Source organism: Fimicolochytrium jonesii, assembly GCF_025526975.1.
Source record: "Fimicolochytrium jonesii strain JEL569 chromosome Unknown EV422scaffold_2, whole genome shotgun sequence".
Taxonomy (NCBI): Eukaryota; Fungi; Chytridiomycota; class Chytridiomycetes; order Spizellomycetales; family Powellomycetaceae; genus Fimicolochytrium; species Fimicolochytrium jonesii.
Genome location: NW_026515669.1, coordinates 1,741,227 through 1,765,090, shown reverse-complemented (window position 1 = coordinate 1,765,090; position 23,864 = coordinate 1,741,227). Strand labels below are relative to the sequence as shown.

The 23,864-nt window shown below is 53.5% G+C and overlaps 8 protein-coding genes across 8 annotated transcripts; 4 read left to right on the top strand and 4 right to left on the bottom strand.

Annotated features, from left to right (window-relative positions):
- Positions 1-116: 116 nt before the first annotated feature.
- Positions 117-2,280, bottom strand: EV422DRAFT_155950 (uncharacterized protein). Its single transcript, XM_053064934.1, has 4 exons — positions 2,231-2,280; positions 1,532-2,118; positions 1,224-1,473; positions 117-1,157 (listed from the first exon to the last, which is right to left on the bottom strand). The coding sequence occupies exons 2-4, from the start codon at positions 2,056-2,058 to the stop codon at positions 207-209; spliced, it is 1,728 nt and encodes a 575-aa protein (XP_052929630.1). The 5' UTR covers positions 2,059-2,118; positions 2,231-2,280; the 3' UTR covers positions 117-206.
- A 1,568-nt stretch (positions 2,281-3,848) lies between these two features.
- EV422DRAFT_155897 (uncharacterized protein) lies at positions 3,849-7,627 on the top strand. Its single transcript, XM_053064933.1, has 9 exons — positions 3,849-4,060; positions 4,128-4,264; positions 4,335-4,484; positions 4,554-4,733; positions 4,809-4,901; positions 4,968-5,124; positions 5,182-5,275; positions 5,336-5,467; positions 5,534-7,627. Exons 1-9 carry the CDS (start codon positions 3,982-3,984, stop codon positions 7,599-7,601), a joined length of 3,090 nt encoding a protein of 1,029 aa, XP_052929629.1. The 5' UTR covers positions 3,849-3,981; the 3' UTR covers positions 7,602-7,627.
- Positions 7,628-8,413: 786 nt separating this feature from the next.
- Positions 8,414-9,834, bottom strand: EV422DRAFT_491688 (uncharacterized protein; the record flags this gene model as incomplete). The annotated part of the gene is made up of 4 exons (XM_053067558.1): positions 8,414-8,818; positions 8,889-9,284; positions 9,349-9,430; positions 9,629-9,834. The coding sequence occupies 4 exons, from the start codon at positions 9,832-9,834 to the stop codon at positions 8,414-8,416; spliced, it is 1,089 nt and encodes a 362-aa protein (XP_052929628.1).
- Positions 9,835-12,233: 2,399 nt separating this feature from the next.
- Positions 12,234-12,921, top strand: EV422DRAFT_492052 (PSP1 C-terminal conserved region-domain-containing protein; the record flags this gene model as incomplete). Its single annotated transcript, XM_053067579.1, has 3 exons — positions 12,234-12,637; positions 12,707-12,808; positions 12,879-12,921. The coding sequence occupies 3 exons, from the start codon at positions 12,234-12,236 to the stop codon at positions 12,919-12,921; spliced, it is 549 nt and encodes a 182-aa protein (XP_052929627.1).
- A 450-nt stretch (positions 12,922-13,371) lies between these two features.
- Positions 13,372-15,392, top strand: EV422DRAFT_155751 (GDP dissociation inhibitor). Its single transcript, XM_053064932.1, has 7 exons — positions 13,372-13,570; positions 13,682-13,828; positions 13,897-14,221; positions 14,287-14,627; positions 14,700-14,871; positions 14,942-15,086; positions 15,151-15,392. The coding sequence occupies exons 1-7, from the start codon at positions 13,568-13,570 to the stop codon at positions 15,344-15,346; spliced, it is 1,329 nt and encodes a 442-aa protein (XP_052929626.1). The 5' UTR covers positions 13,372-13,567; the 3' UTR covers positions 15,347-15,392.
- Positions 15,393-15,767: 375 nt separating this feature from the next.
- Positions 15,768-17,864, bottom strand: EV422DRAFT_617137 (glycoside hydrolase superfamily). Its single transcript, XM_053073995.1, has 2 exons — positions 17,267-17,864; positions 15,768-17,199 (listed from the first exon to the last, which is right to left on the bottom strand). The coding sequence occupies exons 1-2, from the start codon at positions 17,668-17,670 to the stop codon at positions 15,903-15,905; spliced, it is 1,701 nt and encodes a 566-aa protein (XP_052929625.1). The 5' UTR covers positions 17,671-17,864; the 3' UTR covers positions 15,768-15,902.
- A 1,173-nt stretch (positions 17,865-19,037) lies between these two features.
- On the top strand, positions 19,038-20,155 carry EV422DRAFT_491770 (PLC-like phosphodiesterase; the record flags this gene model as incomplete). The annotated part of the gene is made up of 5 exons (XM_053067561.1): positions 19,038-19,106; positions 19,180-19,276; positions 19,340-19,406; positions 19,475-19,702; positions 19,771-20,155. 5 exons carry the CDS (start codon positions 19,038-19,040, stop codon positions 20,153-20,155), a joined length of 846 nt encoding a protein of 281 aa, XP_052929624.1.
- A 73-nt stretch (positions 20,156-20,228) lies between these two features.
- Positions 20,229-21,629, bottom strand: EV422DRAFT_515537 (uncharacterized protein). Its single transcript, XM_053069322.1, has 2 exons — positions 21,585-21,629; positions 20,229-21,510 (listed from the first exon to the last, which is right to left on the bottom strand). Exon 2 carries the CDS (start codon positions 21,374-21,376, stop codon positions 20,240-20,242), a length of 1,137 nt encoding a protein of 378 aa, XP_052929623.1. The 5' UTR covers positions 21,377-21,510; positions 21,585-21,629; the 3' UTR covers positions 20,229-20,239.
- Positions 21,630-23,864: the final 2,235 nt, after the last annotated feature.

Here is a 23,864-nt window from a genome sequence, read left to right as displayed (position 1 = left end):
TAAATCCTGCACAACCCTGTCCGATTCTTCACCTTGCACTCACCGTCAGACTTTCCCCAACCTCACTCTGATCACCCTCGCTTCCATCCTCTTCACCCTGATGCCCCTCATCATCTTCCTCTCTCGCGAAATCCAGCTTATACCCCTCATCAAGCATCTTCGAATCCACCGCAACGCCCACCTCCTTCACAAACGCTCCCAACAGACTATGCTGCCCCTGACCATCCCGAAAATACGAAACCTTCGCAACAACAATCAGCCTGTCCTTTGCACGGGTAAGCGCCACATTCATCCGTCGCTGACTGACAACAAACCCCATCCGCGCCGTGCGCACCGCGCTGAAGACGATGATATCCGCTTCTTGTCCCTGCACAGTGTCGACGGTATGCACGCGCTCGTCGGCGAGGGTGGGTTCTGCGTCGGTTTTGCGGTCGGCGCGGAGGCGGGTGATGCGGTCGCGGAAACGGTTTGCGATGAGTTCTTTTTGGGCGACGTAGGGGGTTATGATAAGGAAGTCGGTGGTGAGGTAGTGGGAGAGGATGAGTTTGACGACTGTTTCGGCTTCTTTTGGATTCTAGCGGAAATGAAGCGAGGTTAGCTGAGGAGATGATGGTGCGAACAGGCTGAGCTACCGGTGCGCTTACCATGAACCCCGTCCCCAGCATCTGCTCCTTCCCATTCGCGACGTCAATCAACGCAACGCTGCACTCATTCCGCGGTTGCTTATGTGAGGTCAACACTCCATCGTACACGTACGCGGAAATAAACGAGCCGAGATCATGCGGCATGCGGTACTGTTCGTCCAGCATGACATCAGCGGGTAACCGTTCAAACACGCTCTGCACCGACGGATGGTTCTCGCTCCCAAACGGCGCCAGCTGCTTCGGATCTCCAACAAATGTGAGGCGTTGTAATGACGCCTTGTACGTTGCAAGGATATGCGGGAGATCGGCCATGGAGATCTGCGACGCTTCGTCGATGACGATATGGGTCAGTTTGCGTTGTTGGAGTACTTCGATCAGTTTTTCGTTGGAGAGTTGGGCGAGGGAGCACAGGACTACTGTGTGGGGCCCGATGAGTTTGTCGAGGATGTCTTTCTTGACTATGGAGGATTCGATGACGTGGTCTTGGATTGATTTGTATTGGTCCTCGTGCCACTGTGCGACAGTCAAAGGAAGGGGTGAGCGCACGATGCTGGAAAGTTCAAATGGACGAATTGTTACCTTCACGAAGAAGTTGTCCGACACAATGATCTTGAAATCCTCCACGCCGCGCTTCATAAGCGTGACGGCCACATTACGGGTAGCCGTGTTGGTTTGGCAAGCCAGTGCGTAAAAATTAAGATGTTCTTTCGATTTGATGCTGGGCGCAACGTGCGGTTTGAAGCTCGTATCGCCCAAGAAGAGCATGCTGAAGAACGGGATGTCCGAGACGCTGAGGTCTCCAAAAAGGACGAGCTTGGGGAAGAGGTCCCTGGTAACCAAGCAGGTTTGTAAATCGTAAGTAGATACCGAACGTCAGTCTCACATACTTGAGACACTCGTCCGCTGCTCGATGCGCTCCCTGCTCCACCACTGTAATCCTCTTGACATTTTCAGAAGGCTGTATAGGCTTATGCGGCATCACCGTCTTCGCCTTCCCATGCGGCCCTTTCACAACAGTCCCCGTAACCTCCTCGCCACACGCCAAGTACATGACGACTTTGTCATCAAACATAAGTTTATTCCGAAACTGGGTATTGAGGACGCTGTACTGCCCATTCTTGAGCCGGGTAACAGTGCTGAACTTGCTGTCGTACTTCTTCCTCTCCATGTCCTCCACGACCAGAATGGCGCTGTTGTGGTCCGTGAGGATGTCGAGTACCTGTTTGTTGGCTTTGGTGAAATCCAGGACGGGGGCTTTGGCGATCCCGGGGAGATCGTAGACGCCGACTTTGTAGGAGATCCAGGCGTTGAGGGCGCCGTACGAGAGCTGTGCGAACCTGAGAGGTACGCCGACCCAGCGGGATGTGGCGGTGGCTTTGTCATTGCGGAGCGGCAGGCTTTCCGGGAGATACATGTCGGAGAAGAGATGGAAGAGGCCCTTGGTGGTGTACGTAGGCGCTTCCTCGTTGTAGAGCTTGGTGAGATCGATGCCGCCGCGGATGTCGTGACCAAAGTTGGATCGAAGGAGTAGGGCATCTTTCGTCAGCTCGCAGCCGGTTTTGCGGATTGCGGGATTCGAGAGTAACCTGTCAAGAGCTGGATTGAGTGGCCTCCTTTTATTGTGAGCAAACGGGGGCTTTGAAACGACGATGAGTAGGCAGCGGGTCTCGATGGCCAGCTGAATCAAGCCGAGGTACGGCCCGTCGAACTCCGTATCCAGACCAACGACTCTCAACTCTTCCCCATCATGGTCCGTTGCAGAGAGAATCGTTACAGATTCCAGAAGCCACGCGATGTCGGCATCGGTAACGTCTTCGTATTTGAGGACCTGCGTTGCAAGATAGGGCTGCTTTCCGAGACCGCTGATATGCGGGAACTTCATGAAAAGGACCTTCATGCTGTAGGCGAAATGAGGTCAATAGGAAACGTTTCAAACGTGGGAGCGTTTTCGTTCTACCTGCTTTGAGGTACTTCGGAGCCAAGTAGCTCCTTACCCAAGCTAAAGGGGACGGACTCTCCAGATGCGCCCGTTTTTGGTGCAGAACGGTTTGTCGTAATCGAAGTCTGTCTGGTTTCTGGCGATCCTCAAAATTGACGGCGTCCGGCCCGACCCAAAAAGATCTTAGTGAACCTCCCTCGTCTCCTTTTCAAATCCAAGTAGCGGAGTGAGTGAGTAGACCCTACCTGAAGCGATCCTTGAAAAGTTGGCCAGAAGAAACAGCTCATGCTTCGCCCCAAAGACTGGAGATATCCCGTCAAATGGCACACTTGTCAACGCGGGAGACACTTGAGAGAGTACCGCCGGTTCACCGTTGAGACGGGTCCGCGGATTCGGATGCGGGATCTCCTTTTCGCCCCTTCGAAGATTGAGCTATGAAGGTAGTAAGATGCTACCTCAAACTTCTCCCTCAGCCTGAGAGGTCGCTTGCTTGCATTCAGAACTGTAAAAAAGCCCCAAGGCCAGACATTTCAGACAACGATAAAGCGGATGAATAACGAGCCTCTAGACACGACGGTCTCATATATACCTGGGATGCCACCCAGTTTGCTTTGAGCGAGTTGTGACTCGTGCGGCCCGTTTGTGCGGCCAGTGGTGGTCCTTTGTGTGGGCGGCGCCCCCGGAGCGAAAAAGTCAAAGAAATAACGAAACTCGCGCGCTCGCACCCAAGCCGCCGCCCGAGAGCCTCTCCCAGGAAGGGACGCGCGAAAGGGACGCTGGAAGTTTTAAGGCATGAAGATAAGTAGCTTATATAAGTGTAAGATATAAATAAAAGTTGATGATGAGAGGGAAGTGGTGGGGATCTCTAAGCCCAGGGTGGGGGAAACACCACAAAGAAAAGCCTAAAGGCAACAACGGGGGAGCGCAGGGAAAACACATGCGCGTCGCCATGAGAACACAAGAGGCGACATCGCTCGTCAATCATTCTTCCATCATCATCCCCCCTGCGAGATCCAACTCCAACTCCAAACCCAGCAGATCCAACACCAGACGGACGTCCGTCCTGCGGCCACCCAGAGAAAAGAGACGGCCCTCCACACAACCCTCCCGTCCACACAGAAAAACCCTGCATCTCAGCCTTTCGCCGTCAAAAGAGTGCTTCAAAGTTTCGAGCGGTGTAGAGACAGGAACATAGCCTTCCGTCTCACCGTCAAGGTTCTCGTGTCGAACACGAAGCAGTTGAACAAAAAAAAACTCTATTTTCTGATTTCCAACTCGGGCCTGGTACGTTCGTGTCTCTTGACTCAGCGCACCTGATCCTTCGGATCGCTTCGCTGATAACACATTCCCACTCCATTGATCTCCTATCGGTGTCCCTCAGCATACGCACCGGCCAACATGGCGGGACCTCCGCCCTCTTACCTTCCGGTAATTCATAAATTGTCTCAAAATGACGAGGCCGCTTGGATACAGATAGGTATGAACCATGGCGTAGGGAAATTGTCACCGCTGGTGAGGAGAGACAGCTAACTGGGATATTACAGGCTCTGTGGCGGAAACCATGGGCGACCTCGACCGCGCCATGCACGCATATGAGGAAGCCCTTCGTCATAACCCTCACTCGACCAAGGCTCTCACCCAAGCTGCTGCCCTGTGTAGGACTCGTGAGCAGTTTTCCAAGGTACGTCAGCTTATGCAAAACGTTGCGTTACTTGGAGCGGCTTCTGATGAACATTCTTTCCGATTATCAGGCTGTCGATTACTTTGAGCGAGTTTTGAACATCGATCAGACGAACGGAGAGATTTGGGGAGCCCTTGGGCACTGTTTCCTCATGCAGGATGATCTGCAGAGGGCATACACCGCTTATCAACAGGCCCTTTACCACCTGCCCAATCCCAAAGTACGTTTGATTCACGCCGTATGGGTCGCAGTCTCGAAAATATCAACACTAACGTGGTCGCATTGACAGGAGCCCAAGCTTTGGTACGGCATTGGTATCCTCTATGATCGATATGGATCATATGAGCATGCCGAGGAAGCTTTCTCAGCGGTCATCCGGATGGAGCCCAAATTCGAGAAAGCCAACGAGATCTACTTCAGACTGGGCATAATCTACAAGCAACAGGGCAAATACGAAACCAGTCTGAGTGTGAGTACGATTTGATGGGATGTGATGTGAAGTGAGAAACTTTGACAGATCTTGACCTCGATTTTCATGTCACAGTGCTTCAAGTACATCTTGACTTGCCCGCCGAAGCCCCTCACCGAGGTGGACATTTGGTTCCAAATCGGACATGTTCATGAGCAGCAGAAAGAGGTGAGCAGCGCTCGTATAACGTGAGGGTCTGTACACTGGCTCATCATGGCTACTCACCATCCACAGTATGCACTTGCTCGTGATGCATACGAACGCGTCCTTACGGAGAACCCGAACCATGCCAAAGTTTTGCAACAACTCGGCTGGCTCTATCATCAACAAAACTCCAGCTTCTCAAGCCAGGAGCTCGCCATCCAGTATTTGACGCGGTCACTCGAAGCTGGTAAGAACTTTGTGATGGGTGAAATCGAAGGTGAATTCGCGCTCACACACTTTGCAGATGTCAATGATGCACAAACTTGGTATCTGCTTGGACGATGCTACATGGCTCAACAGAAATACAACAAAGCTTACGAGGCTTATCAACAAGCTGTGTAAGTAGCAACTATTCATGAGCACTTTGTGATTATGGAGCGCTCACTCCCGATTCTTAGCTACCGGGATGGACGCAATCCAACTTTCTGGTGCTCTATTGGAGTGTTGTACTATCAAATCAATCAATATCGCGACGCACTGGACGCGTATAGCCGAGCTATCCGATTGAACCCATACATCAGTGAAGTTTGGTAAGTTTGGACAATCATCTTGGTCCCATGTTGCAGAGAAGTGCTAACCCATTGTCGATTCGATAGGTACGATCTCGGCACTCTTTACGAGAGCTGCAATAATCAAGTCAACGACGCTCTCGATGCATACACACGCGCTCTCGAGCTCGACCCTTCCAACCCGCATATCAAGCAACGCCTGCAAATGCTCCGCAGCTCGCAAGGAGGAGCAACTCAGAACCAGGCCGGAGGTTCCGGTCCCGCCCACCAGCCTGCTGTTCTCCGCGATACCAAACCTCAGGGCTATCCGAACGTCTCGGGTCCTCACGCCAACGCATCGGGTCCATTGTACCAAGGACCTCAGCCGCCCACTGGCTTTGGCCGCTCAGCCCATCCCGAAGGCGCCGGTCATGCGCCTCAGCCTGCCGACCTTGACCGGCGCGAAGGGATGCTTCCTGGATCATCGACGCTGCCGCCTTATGCTTCCGGACCCGGGCAGCGCGATGAGCGGAGGATCCCTTCGATGGCAGACAGACCTACCTTGCAGTCTCCTGGTGAACTCGTGAACCGACCGGGCAAACCCAAGGGTGGCCGCGCCGACAAGCTCGTCTCACCCAAACAGCAAAACCGGAACGGATCTCGCTCGAATGTGCAGGACATGCCGCCTAACTCCTCTGGACCCCGTCTGTATAACCCGCAAGACGAGGTCTCTGGACGCTATGGCCAAGACGGCCGTTCGTCCAATGGGCCTCTATCAGGTCTGGAAGGCCGACAGCGCGAGCAAGGCGAAGGCCGAGGTGACGGCTCGTCGCAAATGGAGGCATTGCGATCGTTTGGCGACATGCCGCGACACTCTCGGGACGCCAACGAGTCTATCCGGCTGCCAGAAATCATCATGAGGCCCGACGACCACGGCCGTCGCTCGTCTGACTCGTTCCTTGGCCACGGAGACGCGCTGCCGTTCCCTCAGAGGGATCAGAGAGAGCAGAGGGAACATGATTCCGGCCACAGGAGTTTGGAAGGCGTTGACAGGCCGAGGTTCAGCAACGAACGACAGAGGGAACAGCTTCCCCGTCCCAGGGACTTTTCCCCGTCGCATGAGCATCGGGATGCTCGTCAGATGGAGTCGAGACCCATGGACACTGGCCGTGGCCCTTACGTTGAGGAACGAGGACAAAGGATGCCTGAGAGATCCACTGACCGCAGAGGTCCAGCACAAGCCACTCCTGCAGGACCCGGCACCGATCAGGGCATGGAAAAGGAAAGAGCACAGGTGCATGATGCGGACGCTAGAGAGGGCAAAGGCTCCGATGCAATCAACGCTCCCTCCCGCCCGCAATCCTCCCAAAGCCAGCGCGGTGTTAACGCAATGGAGATCGACCAACCCCCGTTGCCCTCTCCCACAGCCGCCCAAGCCCAGCAGGCACACGACGATCGCGCCAAAGAGTCGGACGCGCCCGCGAGGAGGGAGACGAGCAGCGGAAGCACTAGTAAGAAGACGTCTGCGGGGCTGTTAAAGGGTAAACAGGACGATAAGGCGGGCGAGAACAAGGCCTCGCCGCAACGGGAGCGGCCACCGGCACAGAAGGAACGGTTGGCGTTGCCTAGCGATCGGTCGTACGGGCAGCAGCGGGATGAGGAGTCTGCGGCGGTGTCGAGGGAGTGGAGTCGCGAGAGGGCTGGTGAGGAGAGTGAATATCCGAGAGAAAGTGGGAGGGAGCGCGACCGTGACCGGGACCGTGCACGCGAGCAGCGTGAACGCGAAAGGGAACGGGAGCGGGAGAAGGAGAGCAAACCTGAACCCGAACGGCCTGCAGCGCAACAAAATCCACAACAACCGCAGCAGAAAGCAGCACCAACCCCCACCACCGACGACAAACGCCGCTCCGCCTCCAAATCCACCAGCCCCAAAACCGCCCGAGCCTCCGACGGCCTCGCGGCTCTAGCCAACTACGGCGGCGAAGAAGCCAACGGCGGCTCTACATCCCCCGACGAAGCAGCATCCCGATCTACGTCCCCACCACCGCAAAAAAAGGCCTTCCGGGACCGGGAGGAATCGGCTGGCCTGAAACGACCATTCCGCCGTGATTCCGTTGGAGGAAGCAGTGATGGAGGGTCGCCGGACCATAAGCGGGCTAAATCTGATAAACCATAGAGCACAGAACGCTGCGTTTACCTCCGATGTCGTATAATCAGGGCTCCCGGGTCACAGGGCAGCTGAGGAGAAGGAGGGTAGACGCGGGCAATGCGAGGGCAGATAGATATTTTTGTGGATCGATGGGTTGGAGCTCTTTGGAGGGCAAGAAGGGAAGTGGGATGGAATGGCGTCTTTCGATACCATACGACGAGGTTGTGCAGTTCTCATCATACGTACCAAACCCGACGTGTATTTATGCAGACACGAAATGAAAAAAAAAATATCAAACATGGGCGTCTTCATCAAAGCGGAAGCCGTGAGGGAGTTGGTGTACGGAGCGAATGCAGAATCGCAACATTTTATAGAATCCCCACTTGGTTGCCGTTGAGCGCTGCTTTGGAATGCTCCTGGAGAGTAACGTTTTTTTGTCGCTCCCAACGTGCCGGTGCCGGAGCGATATCATGGGCATGTGCTTGCCCTCTGCCATTTAAAAGGATCAAGGCAAGCACACACTGCCAAGAGGTTTCCCATTCTCACACCACAACAAAAAGTAGAAAAACCATGTGCAAATCCCTCACAAAGCGGGCCAACACGAGTTCAATTTGTTCAAGTTGAAGGTCGATCTACAGAGGAGATGGAAGTGGTGGACTGTCTTGGAGAGGCCCAGAAAGTCTTATGTGATGGGGAATCTGGCTGCGCGAAAATGAAGTCTTCTATCAATTTGGACGCCGCTTTCGGGTCGTTCGGGAAGCTGGTAAACCATGGAAAAATGTTAGCTGCCGCCCTCTTTCTTGCCCTTGCGCACTGGATGGAGGTTGGTGGGATGCCACTCACTCTTTCAATCCAAAGCTCCAGTCGTCATCTACAGGCCCAGTGAAGAATCTCGGTTGCCAAGTCACCCCTTTGGCCGCACGCTCCTTGAGGATAACGCGTTGGTTATCTTCGATCGCCGTCTTCTCCTTCGTGGCATAATCCAAGTTCTTGGTGGTGATTCCTTTCGTAACCCTTTCCCAGAGTTTCCGCGCCTCGAACTCTTCCTGCGCGTCTTCCGCAGGCGGAACTTTTGTGTGGATCTGCGCCGTGGCGGCGTTGAAGACCGTCTTCTTCTCCGATGTGCTCGCTTTGGTGAATTGGATGGAATCCGTCCATTTGCCCGCAATGTTGTATATCACCTCGCCTGAAGATTCTCGCTTTATCCGTCCCTTGACTCCGTTATATACCCCTGTGAAGAAGCCCTGGAAGGCGAGTCCTGACGTTAGAAGCTCGTCCAATTCATTGGTATCTCTCTCCCGAGTCGCTCCTCACCTTGGTTTGAAAATCAATGTCCGCAACAAGATCATTCTTTGGGCACTTGAGGACAACAGAATCACCCAGTTCTAGGTACATGGAACCGAAAAGGATTCCCCTGGCATATACGTTGGGCAACGTAACAGTGTACTCCTCTCCAGGCCAGGATCGCTTGAACTGAACATGATGCGTCCCCCGCATCAAGGTTGCCGCGGAGTTGCCCAGGAACTTGGACGCCGGGCGCACGTGGCCCGAAATCCAGATGTCGTTCTGCGGATTGGCGTAAAAGTAAACGGAGACGGGCGGGTGATGCGATACTTGCTCGCACACGTAGTATGCTGTTGAACCATCCTCAAAGTCCCATCGGCATCTGAAAAATTCTCCAAGCACGGGGTTGTACGGCTTTTTGACTCCCTTTCGTTGGATAACGGTGTTAGGGCGAGCCATGCATTAGCAAGCGTTCTGGACGTGGGCTTACCTTTGGCTTGATATGCCAACCAGATAAGAAGTATGCGACAACGTCAGCAAATCGGCCTACGGGGTCCGTGTTCAGAGGCGCACTATGATATGGCGGAAAAAGGTCTGGTTAAAACGTTTTCCAGACTGCTTTTGCATCTGAACGAAGGTCGCATGCGGAAGCAGTACACAGAGTCTGCTAAGCCTGCCTCCAAGTGGGCGCAGTATGCACCTTCGCGTAAGCCTCAACTTTTGAGGGCCATCGCCAATTGCCGACTTCAACCTCAACTTTGTGATCTTACTTATTGATGAGTTCCGGGTGGCTCATAAAGTCCGTTATTCTCTCCGTCATGCTCCTTGGCTCCAGAACGAACGTGGGTAAGGTGACCCGAGACAGGTCACCTCCCTTGCGTAGCTGCCCGATGATGCCAAGTAAGATGCTCTTTGGCTCATCGTCCAAAACTTCCTGCTCCACATCGGAGCCAGGAGCTATATCTTCGTCCGACATGGCTGCGATGGCCTGCTAAGATGCGAGTGAGAAGAATGTTCGGGGCCGTTCGCACCGTCTCCAGGCATGAATTGAAATTCCATACAAAAGGATGGCTGGTGTGCTCGCCAAGAGCTGTGGATCATCAACTAACCTTAAGTCAAGGGGATCCGATTTTGTGCCGAGTGAAAGGGTCCTACTAAGTATTCGCAGTTGAGCTTCTTGTTCTATGTTTTTGTTTGGTTCTGCATATGTACGGTGACCCCCAACGCTTGTGATTCCGGTTTTCCCACGACTCAACCGGCGCGTGGTTGGGGCTTTGATGTTTGGAGGTTGGGCTGAGGTTGGGCGTGACGCGGTGGGTACGCAGGGTACCAAACCTGCCCTTATGGAACCAAGTACGCAAAGACCAGCTCTTAGTAGGCTTCGTCACATCACAGTGCGTGAGAGCCGTATGTGGTTCATGGTGAGGGATTCCCCATAACGTAAAAGAGACATCAAATAATATGGACGGAAGTGATGAAGGTCTCCATCTGGGATCAACACGGTTGCGCAAGTGAGGAGCCATCTTCCCCTTGTATATACCAACTGTACCGTACAAAGGACCTGAGATTCGTATTGTGCCGATGTTACGATCCACTGTCCAGCTTGAGTGAGAGTTTCCTGCAGCCAAGTTGGAGCCTCCAACCGAGTCCACCGACGTCCGTGAGCCTCCGCTACTCAACCACCTGCAGCATGGCAGGCTGGCACAACACCTTCTCACAATCCCCGAGTCCCGGCAGTCACGGCTCTGATCGCTGTGGGAAGTTTGATTGGGAATCTAAATTATGAAGTTGTCGTAAGATGGAATCTGATTAGGATCGTGCGATCGTTATTTGTGCCGGTCGTCAGCGCGCGCTTCTTGAATTGTCGCCAACTTGCAAGTTTGTGGGCCACAAAGCAGAGGCACAAACACACTCCTGCACGCCCCAGCAAGGGGTGCTCCTGTCCCTTCACACTTGGCCTCATACATATGTAGGCTCGTCTTTGCCAACCCGCCTAGGCGGGTCGACAGTTCGACTAAGTGGCGGTTCTGCTGTAATCTCAAGACGATAACGCTCTGAAACAATCTCGTCATCTGGACAGAGCAATTTCGCGTGCAAAACTAGTATAACAGCTAGTTCCTTCACAGCGCCGCGAAGTTGGCGGATCAGTTCTCTTGGATCAACTTTACTCCGTCCTCGTTGTGCAGTTTTGCAAGCATCCTAGGAGTGACTCTGAGGGAATATTTCATCAAGCAGAGTTCGGTGGTGATGATGTCAAATATCCGTGGGACCGACTCACCAGGTATCCCAACACCCCGACGATCTAGCTTGGCCAACGTGGCCAAATCAGCAGCCGCGCGGTCTGCTAAGCAGGAAGCCCCGCAGTGGGCGGCAGATCGCAAAGGCTCGGAAGGTGAACAGGCTATGGCATTTTTTGATGCGAGATCGATCAGTCGTCTTATGACATATCGGGTTGGGTCTCTTATTCAGGAACGCCAGAACAGTCGAATAGAAACGGAGGGAATTGGGGAGAGCCTGGCGTTGAATGGCGAGGCTCGTCCTGGAACGAGGCGAACTTGAACAACGCTCGCAGCGCAAAATCCAGCCCGACAGATGGCACCAACATACCTTTACCCTATATACCCGGTGATGTCTCAGCGACGTTTCCCTCCCGACAGTACCGAAGTCTGTCGTTTTCCATGGGGTCTAAGGGCGGGGTAGGGGAACCGCAGGCTCACCTCGACAAATTTGAAAGGGGTGGTGAAACGATAGTCCCACTGCGGGATGGAAGTGAGCAGTATGACACGATTCCTGCGCCCAAGCTTCGGTCGCGATCAAAATCCTCGTCAGAAGTCTACGGACTTCCATCAACTCAGGAAGCCTTGTATACGTATCCTGCCGATGCTCTCCAAAGCTCCGTTTCCCCGACATCGGACTATGCCGACATGGACCGTATCTGGGCGGCGACCCAGAAACCGCACATCATACATAGAAGGCCGTCTGCACAATCCGGAGCGGATTCGAACAGCATTTCTCCTGTGCCACTGACGGCGTACATGTACAATAGACAAGACCGCCGTTTCTCACATGCGCCTGGCTTATACCACGAATATGAACCGTAAGCCTCGTGTGGTTATAAGAAGTAGACCGCGCCGTCTTGTAGCTAACCTTTCTTCAATCAGCGCCGCCACTGATATCTCAGACGTGTACAGACGCCGACACACTTTGGCTGGACCGGTGCAGGTCCCTCTAACCCCCGAGTATCTGGTGGCTGGGTTGGAGAACATGCGAATCAACGAAACATCAGAGACTCCCTTCCTAGACGAGATCGATGATTACTTTGAGAACACCAAAAGAAGGACAAAAGCATGGGTCGAGGCTGGAAAGAACCTCCAGATGCAATCCTACTCATACCAATGGCCGCTCTATGTGGTCGAATTCAAAGCCGGCCGCAAAGATTTCTTCCACACTACCGCCCTGTATGGCATGCCGGTGAAACGCGGCGATCTTGTCTTGGTTGAAGCTGACCGCGGCAAAGATCTCGGAAAGGTCATCCACGACAACATTCAAAATCTCCAAATACTTCAGATGTATCAGGCACAACACGTGGACTCCCTCCCGGAGTGTCACAGTCCCACCAAGGAAGTGCATCCGAAAAGAATATACAGAGCAGCCGGGCCTGCGGAGGTGACGATGCTCGTCTCCAAGAGTCAGGACGAAGCGAAAGCTATGGCAATTTGCCAAGCTAAGATTCGGCAGAAAAGGTTACCGATGGAGATCGTTGATGCGGAATATCAATGGTACGCACCTCCAAGCCAGCTTGAAGGTTGATTTCGGACGCTTGTTTGATGAACCTTCATTCTCTGCAGGGACCGGCGGAAATTGACCTACTACTTTGTGGCTGAGGGACGAATCGATTTCCGCGAATTGGTACGCGAGTTGTTTAAAATCTACAAGACACGCATTTGGATGTAAGTGCCGAACGCCGTTTTTCAGGGGATCCTGGGAGCTTCCTAAACTCAGCTATTACACGCTCTATAGGTGCGCCGTGAATCCCATGAAACCCCTCATACCTGAATATTGACGACCTCATTGCGAACTTTGTCCTCGACGCGCAGCCGTCACGCAGTATCGCTCATCAGAATTTTGGACAGAGTACAGCGGCGGACGCCGAGCCGTAGTTGGCCATGTACGTCACAGGACATGCGTTCATGCTCCTGGCTGCAGATGTACATGCCGACACGGTCCGCGTTCCATCATCGCCCCGGTCATGCCCTGGCACTTCGCCAGCAGGAAACACAAGCCAACTTTTTCCTGGCAAATTAGGGTGTCCATCAACTAACACTCCCAATTTAGGGACTGAATACCTGCAAGATGTAGATTTTAAACAGAGAAAAGGGACGTTAGGTGTATTCCGAGTTAGTTTGTTGTAGAAAGGCTGTAGAACAGAATACAGTACCTCTTGTTAACTGTACAGTACCTCTTTTGTGGAAAAAAGCGCAGTCTTTGGGAGAGCTTGGAGTTGAAACGCGTTGTCCTGTCTAAGGTTGGGCACTGCCTTGACCCTGTGGCTTGTTTCTCCTGGTGTGCTGTCATCATCACAAAGAACCAGCCGCTGCCTGCCTGAGCTTGACATCACCGACATCTTTTCCCACGACATCTGAGATCGCCTTCGTATTCACAAACAGTAACAAACAGCAGTGACCAAGAGAACAGTATAGTGCTTCAAAATGGTATGTCAGCTGCCCATTCGTATGACAGACCGGCTCTTGCGGAAGCAACATTGCGACTGCGCGTGACCGTAGCGACGATGAAGCTGAACCCCACATTTTGCTTATCCGCAGGACGAAGAATATGATGTCGTTGTGCTCGGCACCGGTCTTACCGAGTGTATTCTCTCAGGGGTCCTCTCGGTGGAAGGAAAGAAGGTTCTCCATATGGATAGGAACGACTACTATGGTGGTGAAAGTGCTTCCTTGAACTTGTCCCAGGTACGGTGGCATGCATTTATGATACCGTACGGCAATCGGCGACTGATAGGCCATCGTTTTCTTTGCAGCTCTACCGCAAGTTCCGACCTGGCCAGGAGCCCCCCAGCACCTTCGGCCGAGACAGGGACTGGAACGTGGATTTGATTCCAAAGTTCGCCATGGCTTCTGGTGAATTCACCAACATTCTCTACCACACCGATGTCACCCGCTACTTGGAGTTCCGCCAGATTGCGGGATCTTACGTGTACCGCGATGGCCGCATTTCCAAGGTGCCTGCCAGCAACACCGAGGCCGTAGCTAGCCCTTTGATGGGAATCTTCGAGAAGCGCAGAGCCAAGAAATTCTTCGAGTTCATCCAGGCTTACGACTTCAATAACCCGACTACTCACCAAGGTGAGACCATATATGGAGCTAATGGGAAGCATTGATGCAATGTTAAAGCGTTTTGTGTATTACAGGACTGGATTTGAACACCGTCACAATGACGGAGGTGTACAAGAAATTCGGCTTGGAGGCCGGAACGCAGGACTTTGTTGGACACGCCCTTGCACTGCACTTTGATGACGAGTACATGACCCAGCCGGCAAGGGACACGTACGAGCGCATCTGCTTGTACATGAACTCCATGGCGCGATACGGCAAGTCCCCATACCTGTACCCTCTGTATGGTTTGGGAGAGCTTCCGCAAGGGTTTGCTCGCCTCAGTGCCATTTACGGTGGAACGTACATGTTGAGCAAGAAGATCGACGAGATTGTGTATGAAAATGGAAAACTGGTCGGTGTGAAGAGTGAGGGCGAGGTAAGCTCTTCGGTATTGGTGAAGCAGGTGTCCGGAGTTTATAAGGATTAACCATACGTTCATCGAATGCAGGTTGTGAAGACCAAGGCCGTCATTGGCGACCCTACTTACTTCAAGGACAAAGTGAAGAAGGCCGGCCAGGTTGTCCGCGCCATCTGCATTCTGCAGCACTCCATACCAAATACCTCGGACGCCGATTCTCTCCAAATCGTCATCCCCCAAAAGCAGGTCAACCGTGCTCATGGTATGTCAGTGCCGGCGAAGTATGGAAAAAACCTTGTTTCTCTGCATACTCACCTTCGCTCTGCTATTAGATATCTACGTCGCATCTACCTCATTTGCGCACAATGTCGCGGCAAAAGACTACTGGATCGCCATCGTCTCGACCATCGTAGAAACAGCCAACGCGGAGCAAGAGCTCCAACCCGCGCTTGCTCTGCTCGGCCCCATCACAGAAAAGTAAGTCGCGTCGCGCCCATCCTCTCCTCTCGCCACTGTCCCTTTCTAAGCATCCGTCTTCCAGGTTCGTTGAGATCACGGACATCTTCGAGCCAGTATCCGACGGCAAATCCGACGGCGCCTACATCTCCAAGTCGTACGACGCCACCAGTCACTTTGAGTCCGTCTGCCAGGACGTTAAGGATATCTACAAGCGGGTGACGGGCAACGTCTTGAAGGTGGAGGGTAAGGTGAAGAAGGAGGGCGAGGCTGACGAATAAAGGTTGGCTCGCCTTGGTACGAAAAGCAAAACAGAAATTCGATTCTGAGAAGACCCGACTTTGCTGATGGTGTCTGAGTGCCTCCGTAACCTCATTCGTTCCTGGTTTTGTTGTAACATTCTTTCCTGGTTTTGTTGTAACATTTCATGTCATTGTGATACATCCGGAGTTTGTCTGTTCCGAAATACTGTATGTTGGCCAAAAGGATAGCTGCATTGTGTCGTTTTCATCAGTTCCCAGATAAGCTGGGCTTACGCTAGGCCCTTGTCGCAGCCCGCAGCTTCTGGTGAAATCGGGTTTGAGCACACCAAGTAACCTCACAGTACATATAACCTCCGGCAGGGGGACTCCTTCGAATCCGGAACACAATCCCAAAAGTGAACTGATACGTAGATGAGCGGGACCATTTGATATCCTTGATCCGATGTATATCATTCGTATATCATACAAAATCTAAGATGGCAAAAAAAAAGTCTGTGCGCATGAGGGGCAAGGACGCCCGAAGAGGAAGCATGAAGAAAGGCTATGTACAATATGAGGAGGGGAGGGTTTTGATTCAACCAACAAGCGAAACAACATTACTAAACTCGCTTACGCCGACATCGTTCTTCGCGCGCACACGGTAGCTATACGTCGTTCCCGCCTTTGCGGTTGTATCCTTGAACATGGTCGAGTTCTGAGTGATATTGTCGAGGAAATCTGTCTTGACCGGCTGCCAGTTTGCGGTTGCGGGTGCGTTGGCGCCATCTGCGCGCTGGATTTCGTAGCTGGACGCGGTTGCGGAGCCCATGAACCGCAAATCTTGTGTGGTTGACACCGAGGCGATGATGGATGGCGGGATGGGAACGGTTGGCGCGGGGATGGTGTATCCCGTTTTCGCCGCCATGTCGCGGGCGGCCTGCTTGACGAGTTTGATGGTACTGATATCATCGGCGGGGAACCCGGGGCCAGTGGATGGGAAGCCCGGGTAGTGGTATGAAAAGTATCCTTCGCCGGACTCGGAGTGGATGTAGAACCCTCCGTTGCGAGAGTGGCCGCGTAGAGACCAGACGAGGGCACCGGCGAAGCCTTTGGAGGGTTGGTCGACGGCTGTAGTGAGCATGCTCTGCATTGCGGCGGAGGGGGCGAGTCCGAATTCGCCGGCGATGTAGACTTTGTTGTGGGAGGCGACTATGGCCGCATCTTCGGCGGCGAGGTCGCCATAGAGGGATTGTTGGTTGTTGTTGCGGTTGAGGACGGCGATTCCGCCTATTGAGCCGCCGATGATGACGAGGGCGGCGGCCATGGTGATGCGCTTGCGGGCTTTTGATTCCATGTATACGTGCTCGTACATGGTGGGTTTCTTGAGGAACCGGAAACGATGAGAGAAGCAGCTGACCAGGATCAGTAGGAGGAATCCGAGGATCATGACCCCGGCCAAAGCGATGATACCGCCAATCTGAGGCGTTTTCGTTGTCGTACGCATGAAACCCGGGTAGTAGTGGTTTGAGTACATGTCGATATTTGGGTCATCCAACACCGTCGCATCCCACCCAAATTGCCATGATCCGTCCATGACGAGATGGTTCTTGTCGATGCTCTTGATATGCGCGGCAATGTCTTTTGTCCATGCCGTGGGCACTCGGCCTTTGTTGTACTCGAGCTCATTGCCGGTCTCCCAGGCAAGCAGGGCCGGATCGTCACGGTAAAGCAGGCCATTGACGGTGTTGTTGCGGTTCAGGACAGCCTGAATGAGCAACTTGAACTGATCGACGACTCGGTGCTCGGTGAAGAACGCAGTCTGCTCCAATGCGGGGTCCACCAGTTGCACAAACTGCTTGCAGCCGCCCCACCATTCCCACTGATCTATGAATCTATATGGAAGAAAGGGTTAGTTACCTTCACAAACACAAATGACAGCGAAAATGAGGTCCAACGTACGGGAATATTATCCGGATGCCCATCCGTCCGGCAGCAGCCAGAGCGTTATCGAGGCCTCGCATGAGTGGCTCGTTCAGGTCGAAAACCTGCCCGGCAGGCGCCGTGGAGTTATTCCGGCGTTTGATGATGTGCTTTGTCGGTGGGCTGTTGCCTCCATTGTCGTATACCCCATCACCTTTCGTTTGAACGGACAAGACGTACGTTCTGACGACCCGCCCGCCAAAATCCGATACCGACCGAAGGAGGTCCTCTTGCTCGTAGAGTAACGGCACTAGCCGGTCTGGGTCGTCTAGGTAAGCCAATTCTGGAGTGTTGAAGGAGGCGAACCGCAGTGGTGTCTTTGTCGTTGGGTCATATAGGTCTTGGCCGTTCCTGGTCACGAATTGCCCTGCTTGGAGAGCCATGGTTTAGAGCTGTCAGAGGATGCCGGGTATGTGAGAATGCCGTTCGTCTCGTAGCTCCGAAGACTGACGTTGTTGTTGAATACGGTAATACGGAGGAAGTTGCTGCGGAGCACCTCCAGTCCGTCTGTCTTGATATACTGTATCTTGCAGCGTTCGGAGCGGGTCCTATATTTCTCTCTTTGCCTGCCGCCGCCTTCCCCTCGCCGCACAGCCCCCGCGAGCAAACGCCCAAAAGTTTAAGGTTGTGTCCGGCCGCAAGCTGCAAGGGCGTTTCATCCTTAACCTCTGAGACTTGGCAACCGCCGAAAACGCCCGGGGACACGGTGCATCGACCCTCATCTCAACATTGATAAGGCGTACCGGGTGTCCGAAAATACGGTACGGGTTCCAAACAGTCGGTGCACCCTTCTCCTCTTCCGATTTCATGGTCAAATTGAATATCGAAGCTTCCATGATCGAGCGCCCGACTTCTGACAGCATTTCACAGGCCAAACCGCCCCCAAGCTGTTATCTGCGGGATGCGCTGGGATGCGGCATCTCAAATAATTGGTACCTGGCCTCACCGTGCTCTTCAGACGATCCGCTTCACGTACCTACAAAGTGGCTCTGTGGGTATGAAAATTGCTCACTTGTCCGTCGCTCACTTGTACAGTGGCCGGGATGGTCTTAAACCTTAACGAAGCACGTAGGAAGGGGGAGCCTCTCCGAGACACCAAGACGCGGCTTGAAACTCTGTCTGACTTGACTCTTGAGTTCGAGAGAACGGATTTGCGGACTTGCTTCCTGCTCGTTGTGTCCGGTTGGCGTAAGCATGGATGTTGGGCGGGCGTTAGGAACCGCACACCGCAATGAATTGCAGGAACGAATAGATCTGCTGTATGTTCATGTTGTCGTCTCCTGGATTCGGGGTGAAGGTACTGTACAGTACACTCCCAAAGCGGCTTGCTCGTGTCTCTTTGAGAAGGCTGCGGAAAAGTATTCAGTTACTCCCGCACCCACCATGAACAGCGAGCCCTGCGCCAGAGGCATGAGACGTTTATTTTCCAAACACTAGTTGCGGGTTCTTATGACAGTTTCCTAAACGCATACGCTGGGAAACATCGGGAGTGCAAAGCCCGGATAGATGTTACGCATTCGGTGTCATCATCATGGAATCCTTCGACATCGGATTTGTGACGCGTCCATCGCATAAAACGCTGGGAGAGGGAGACGACACATCGGATTTTGGCCTTGGGGACAGACTTGCGATGAAGCTCATTATAAATTCCACTATCAGACCAGCCACCATAGCAAACCTCCTTACCAAGCAGCTATCTCTTCGTCCGTCCGCCAGCGTCCGCCTCTCAAGCACCTCCGCTCGATCCACCATGTCGTCCACAGGAGGGCGACTAAATTTCCCATTTACCCTCATGTCCCATCGTGGGGGCAGTAGGCAGGTGCACCCTGGGTCATTAGCACAAGCGGTTGAATTGCATACTTATATTCACATGCCAACGGTTGTCTAGAGAGCGAGTGGAGAATACAATGCCAGCTTTTAGATATTCCGCGAAGGAGTTGAAAGTGGACCTGCTGGAACTCGACTGCTATCTGACAAAGGACAAGAAAGGTAGGGGTGCCGTGGCGCGGAGAAGAAATAGGCAACCGATACCAAGCTATATCGGCCAAAAAGCGGTCATATTTCACGACAGGGACTTGAAGAGGCTGTGTGGGCTGGAGGGGAAGGCCATCGGGGATTAGTACGTGTTGCAACTCGCTGCTTTGTCATGGACCACTCCCCCAATTCTGAGACATTCAATCCAAAAAGCAACTACGACGAACTACCACCACTATTAATCCCATCAGATCTCACCGGCGACAAGAAGGTCACGGGAGATCCCGACTCGACACGGATCCCCTTGCTTACGGAGCTACTGGGCGAGTTCCCACAGTACCCGATGCAGATAGATGTGAAGAAAGGACCGGAGGAGTTGGTGATACAGGTTGGGAACCTGATGCGCGAATACAAACGGACCGATAAGACCGTGTGGGGAAGGTACGGCCAAGCTTTTCTATTTGCTTTCGTCTCTGATGTATGCACCCGTGTGACCAACGCAAGCACAGTTTCCATAACCCGCAAAACGACTGGTGCCGAACGCACTTCCCGGAGATTCCCCACTTCTTCAGGATCTCCCGCTTGCTTTCCTCTCTTGTCGCGTGGAGCGTTGGACTTTTACCGTACATGCACCACCACGAAAGCGCGCTCATCATGCCCAATTTCAAATGGATCCTGTGGCCGGGATTCGCAGAAGCTCTCAATCGCAAGGGCATCCCCGTCATTGTGTATGGAATGCCTGGAGGCGGCGTAAATACTGTGGAAGGTTGGGAGGCCGTGCGGAGCTTTGGAGCGAATGGGATCTGTTCAGATAGGCCTGCTGCTCTACAAGAATGGCTGAAGACCCATCCCTTACGGAGAGTGCAGGACGCGATGAAGCCCAAATTGCAGTAGTCGTAGTTATTACGAAATGTCAATAGAGTTTTTAGACGCATTCTAAGAATGTATTTTCTATACGATCGAAAGTCTGAGTTTCTATTAATGATCCGAAATGTTGAGGCTAGAATAAGGCACATTGTCCAAGGCAAACCAGTAGTGATCCAAGTTGTCCGAAAATGTCACCTCTCTACGATCCTGCGAGTCGTTGGACATACCACGTCGCACGTGCGGGGGCGTCGCGCTGCTCGCTCGGATGCGTGGTGTAGTAGTAGCGTCAGAACCGTGCGTCCTGTTCTCTGGATGGAGGTGTTGGAGTGCAGGGGTCCCGCCGAACTCCATGTGTCCAAGCTCAGCGCGATGCGGAGGCGACGACGCCCAACCCAAGAACGGCGACGCCTGCCCGCTCGTAATCATCGCGCTGCTGACCGCATACACCGTCGGGATGTCCAGCGGCGCGTGGGAATCCCGATACGGCTGCATTGACCTATGCAGCAGCGCCGACTGCACCGCGTTCATCTCTTTCATATCGTCCGGCTGTGCAATCGGATCCACTTTGAGCAACCTATGGCACAGGTCGATTTGGTCCGTATCGTTCCAAAAAGCCGGGTCCGTCTCGCCGGCAATGGCGCTTACGTCTTGGTTCAGCTCGGGGTAGTGAGCTTGAACGTAGCGGTACCACAATAAGGCAGCTTGGCGAATGTGCGGGGAGACGGCGAGGAAATCGGCGGCGTAGCAGTGGCCATACCATAGACCGCGGAGGATGTTTTCGTCGTAGGCGCTTTGTGACATGCGCATGGGGACGCGAATGCAATGCATGGCCCGCTCGAAGGAGGATGTGACTGCTCCGGGTTGCTGACCGGAAGCCACGGCGGTGCTGTTGCTTGCTGACGCAGTGCTTTCTCTTTCGCTGCCATGGGATTCCATGGAGGAGGACCGGTGCGTCTCCGAGCGAAGCGGCTCGATCTGGGATCCAAGCTCGTCGGGGACTACCGGTGTCTCGCTACGAGTCTCTCGAATTGAGCATTGTGGCGCTGGGGACGGTGACCTCGAAGAAGCCGGGTAGACCGTCAGAGTGACTTTCGGGAGCGGGCGAACCGACGGGCTCGCCGCATGTGAAGCGGAGCGACCGCACGAAGGTCTTCGTTTCGGGGCCGGCTTCTGCTTTGACAATGGCGTTGGTGGTGCGACCGTTCTTTTTGGGCTTTTCTTTGGCGTCCCTCCGACGGTTTTGTCCATCTCGGCGATCACCAGCTTCTTTTTGGAGACTTTTTCTTTTGTGGTGACTTTCTTTTTCGTGGCATTTGATTTTTGAAATCTGGGGAGGGATCGCTCACTGGGAAGCGCTAGCTGTTTGGACCTGCGCCTGGGAGCTGGGAGAAACGAAGGGCGGCAATGAGCGAGCTGCTGGATGTACTTGCAATCTACGATGCGATTATGGACATACCACTTGGTTTCGTTTCCGGCTCGCTCTCGAGAAAGTCGGAAGTATCCTGACTCAAAACGGTGTCGAGATAGCTGCCAGGAACCGGGCGACTGCGACAGCCCGTGCCCGTGGAGGTTTTCACGGATGAACTGGCCTTGGTTTCATCTAATCAGACGCATTGTCAGCACGAGGGTCCTTCAAACGGGACGGTGAGGCCGTGGAGAAAGGTACCTGAGGTCCACACTTCCATGTACGTCTTGTGCTTGTTCCATTCATGACGAGCAAGGTCATACTTGAGGGAGAAGCAGCCGTCAAACTTGCTACTGCCCGAGTGTCGAGGCTCGCAGATGTGACAGCAGAACTTGAAGTTTCGTTCGTCGAATCTGCCAGTAACAAGTTAGCGCCTTCCCGTCGGGAGGGAAGAGGTCATCAACGAATGAATGACACTCACTCAGATGCAAGGTAATCGTTGTTAATCAGAGGCTGGCTTCGGTCCTGGAGCCACTGCCTGCACTCTGACTGGCAGTGCTTCTTGAAAGCTTTCCTGTCTTCAGGGAGGGGTTGTCGACAACTTCGGCAGATGAGCTGCTGAACGAAGGGCATGGTTATACTTGGAGGTGGGAAAGGGGTTGCGATGACGGATGGAGAAAGTCTAGACCCAGGGACGCTAACCCACCTTTTATGGCTCTCCACAGCATCCCTGCCTGTCGCCGCCGAAAAAAGGACGGTTTGCCAGGTGGAAACCTTGAAGTCAGCCCAGCTGTCAAACCACCACAGCTGTCAAACCCCATAAATCAGGAAACCGGAAACCAAAGCCCGGGCGTAATTGGGAGTAGGCATCATACGGATTTTCGGGTTTGGCAGCTATAGTCCGACACGTTATCCGGATTGTCGGGTTTGACAGCTGTATTTATACGGATTGTCGGGTTTGGCACTGTAATTCCGACATCCCGGTTTCGCAGCTTTCAGGATGGGCGCGTTTGACAGCTAACTCCGACACGGCGGTTAGCACTCACTATGTTACGTAGCTGGTCTATGCCCAGTGGAGCACACCGACTTTAGGCCGTTCTCCAAATTGTGTTTTGGATCCAAGGCCGGGGAATGTAACCCAGCTGCTTGAATGGTACTCGTCGGAGCTTGCACGGTTGCGTCTGGAATTCCTTATACGAATACGAAGACGGATGCAATGTTGCATGAGATGCCGCAAATTCATGAGCGGCAGCCCCAAACGGTAGGCTTCGTGAGCGAAACATCATTGGGCAGCATCCGCTCTGCAGTTTGCTTTGTTTCTGGACGCTCTCGTTCTCCTAGTCTGAACTTGTCAGCCAACATCGCAAAGGTGGAGCGGTCAGCAGTATAATGGCACTCGCCAAGCATATCATATGCCATATCAGTGTGGAAAGACCATCATGGGAGGCTTCGCATAACTTCGTAACAAGTGGAATGCTAGTCAGGCGCTTCCCTTGTGACATGCCCATAACAGAAGACCATGTGCCCTTGGCGAAAATACCGAATCATCAGTGATGCTCGTTCGCTCGAGTTGCTTACCTGCCCTGACTGCGAAACTCAACTTCTTTGCGCCGCCTGTGACGCCCGCAGCTACCGGGGTATCCGCTCCTCCCACTCCCGCACCCCGCTCACATTCTGCTGCACCGCACCGGTTACTGGCCATTCCCGTGATTGCCTGGCTCACGCGGACTGGCGTTGTGTGAGGAATGCTTTCACTTTTTACATTGTGTGAGGAGGGGTGAGCAAGAACGGATTGTGGCGCCGGAGGGATTGTGGCGCCGGAGGGATGTAGGGACCATGGATTCGATGTTGGGGGCGTGGCGATGACTGTAGAGGTGTATCTTGAGACCTGGCCTACAGTTGACGCAGTGGAGGAGGTTCTGGTGCGAATTGAATTTCCGCTCTCCGTGAGCCGGCGTCTCACGCTGCAACAGAGGTATTGGTCAAAGCTGAAGCGCTGGTAGGCGACGCCGTCTCGCCGATCTCCCCCTCCAAAGCAGGCTCCACGCCACTATGCCGCCGCGTCATTTGCTGAGGCAAAAGGCAAACGCCGATAGTACTAATACAGCGATGGTCATCAGCAGTCTGGGTGGGCAACAACAAAAAAGTTCAAATTTGCCCGAATTAAATTCACCCCTGCTTCACGCGCGGATTGCGGGCATTTAGCATGACTGTGCCACCTTTTGGAGTTGTGGCGAAGGGATGTGAGCAATCTCGAGAGCTCCCTCAGCGCCTATAAAAGGGAGGCCTGCCCAGCATCCCCCTGTGATCCTGCATACTTACCTGACTCAC

What these genes read in the sequence shown, in the direction of transcription:
- EV422DRAFT_155950 (XM_053064934.1), bottom strand. Translation starts at nt 2,058, where the DNA reads ATGTATCTCCCGGAAAGCCTGCCGCTCCGCAATGACAAAGCCACCGCC. An exon ending in GCAGCGGACGAGTGTCTCAA is followed by an intron (nt 1,474 to 1,531) that starts GTATGTGAGACT and finishes CTTGGTTACCAG; the next exon opens with GGACCTCTTCCCCAAGCTCG. An exon ending in CGGACAACTTCTTCGTGAAG is followed by an intron (nt 1,158 to 1,223) that starts GTAACAATTCGT and finishes ACTGTCGCACAG; the next exon opens with TGGCACGAGGACCAATACAA.
- EV422DRAFT_155897 (XM_053064933.1), top strand. Translation starts at nt 3,982, where the DNA reads ATGGCGGGACCTCCGCCCTCTTACCTTCCGGTAATTCATAAATTGTCT. An exon ending in ACCACCTGCCCAATCCCAAA is followed by an intron (nt 4,485 to 4,553) that starts GTACGTTTGATT and finishes TCGCATTGACAG; the next exon opens with GAGCCCAAGCTTTGGTACGG. An exon ending in AATACGAAACCAGTCTGAGT is followed by an intron (nt 4,734 to 4,808) that starts GTGAGTACGATT and finishes TTCATGTCACAG; the next exon opens with TGCTTCAAGTACATCTTGAC.
- EV422DRAFT_515537 (XM_053069322.1), bottom strand. Translation starts at nt 21,376, where the DNA reads ATGGACAAAACCGTCGGAGGGACGCCAAAGAAAAGCCCAAAAAGAACG.
- EV422DRAFT_617137 (XM_053073995.1), bottom strand. Translation starts at nt 17,670, where the DNA reads ATGGCTCTCCAAGCAGGGCAATTCGTGACCAGGAACGGCCAAGACCTA. An exon ending in GGCATCCGGATAATATTCCC is followed by an intron (nt 17,200 to 17,266) that starts GTACGTTGGACC and finishes TCTTCCATATAG; the next exon opens with ATTCATAGATCAGTGGGAAT.
- EV422DRAFT_155751 (XM_053064932.1), top strand. An exon ending in GTGTGAAGAGTGAGGGCGAG is followed by an intron (nt 14,628 to 14,699) that starts GTAAGCTCTTCG and finishes CATCGAATGCAG; the next exon opens with GTTGTGAAGACCAAGGCCGT. An exon ending in CTCGGCCCCATCACAGAAAA is followed by an intron (nt 15,087 to 15,150) that starts GTAAGTCGCGTC and finishes TCCGTCTTCCAG; the next exon opens with GTTCGTTGAGATCACGGACA.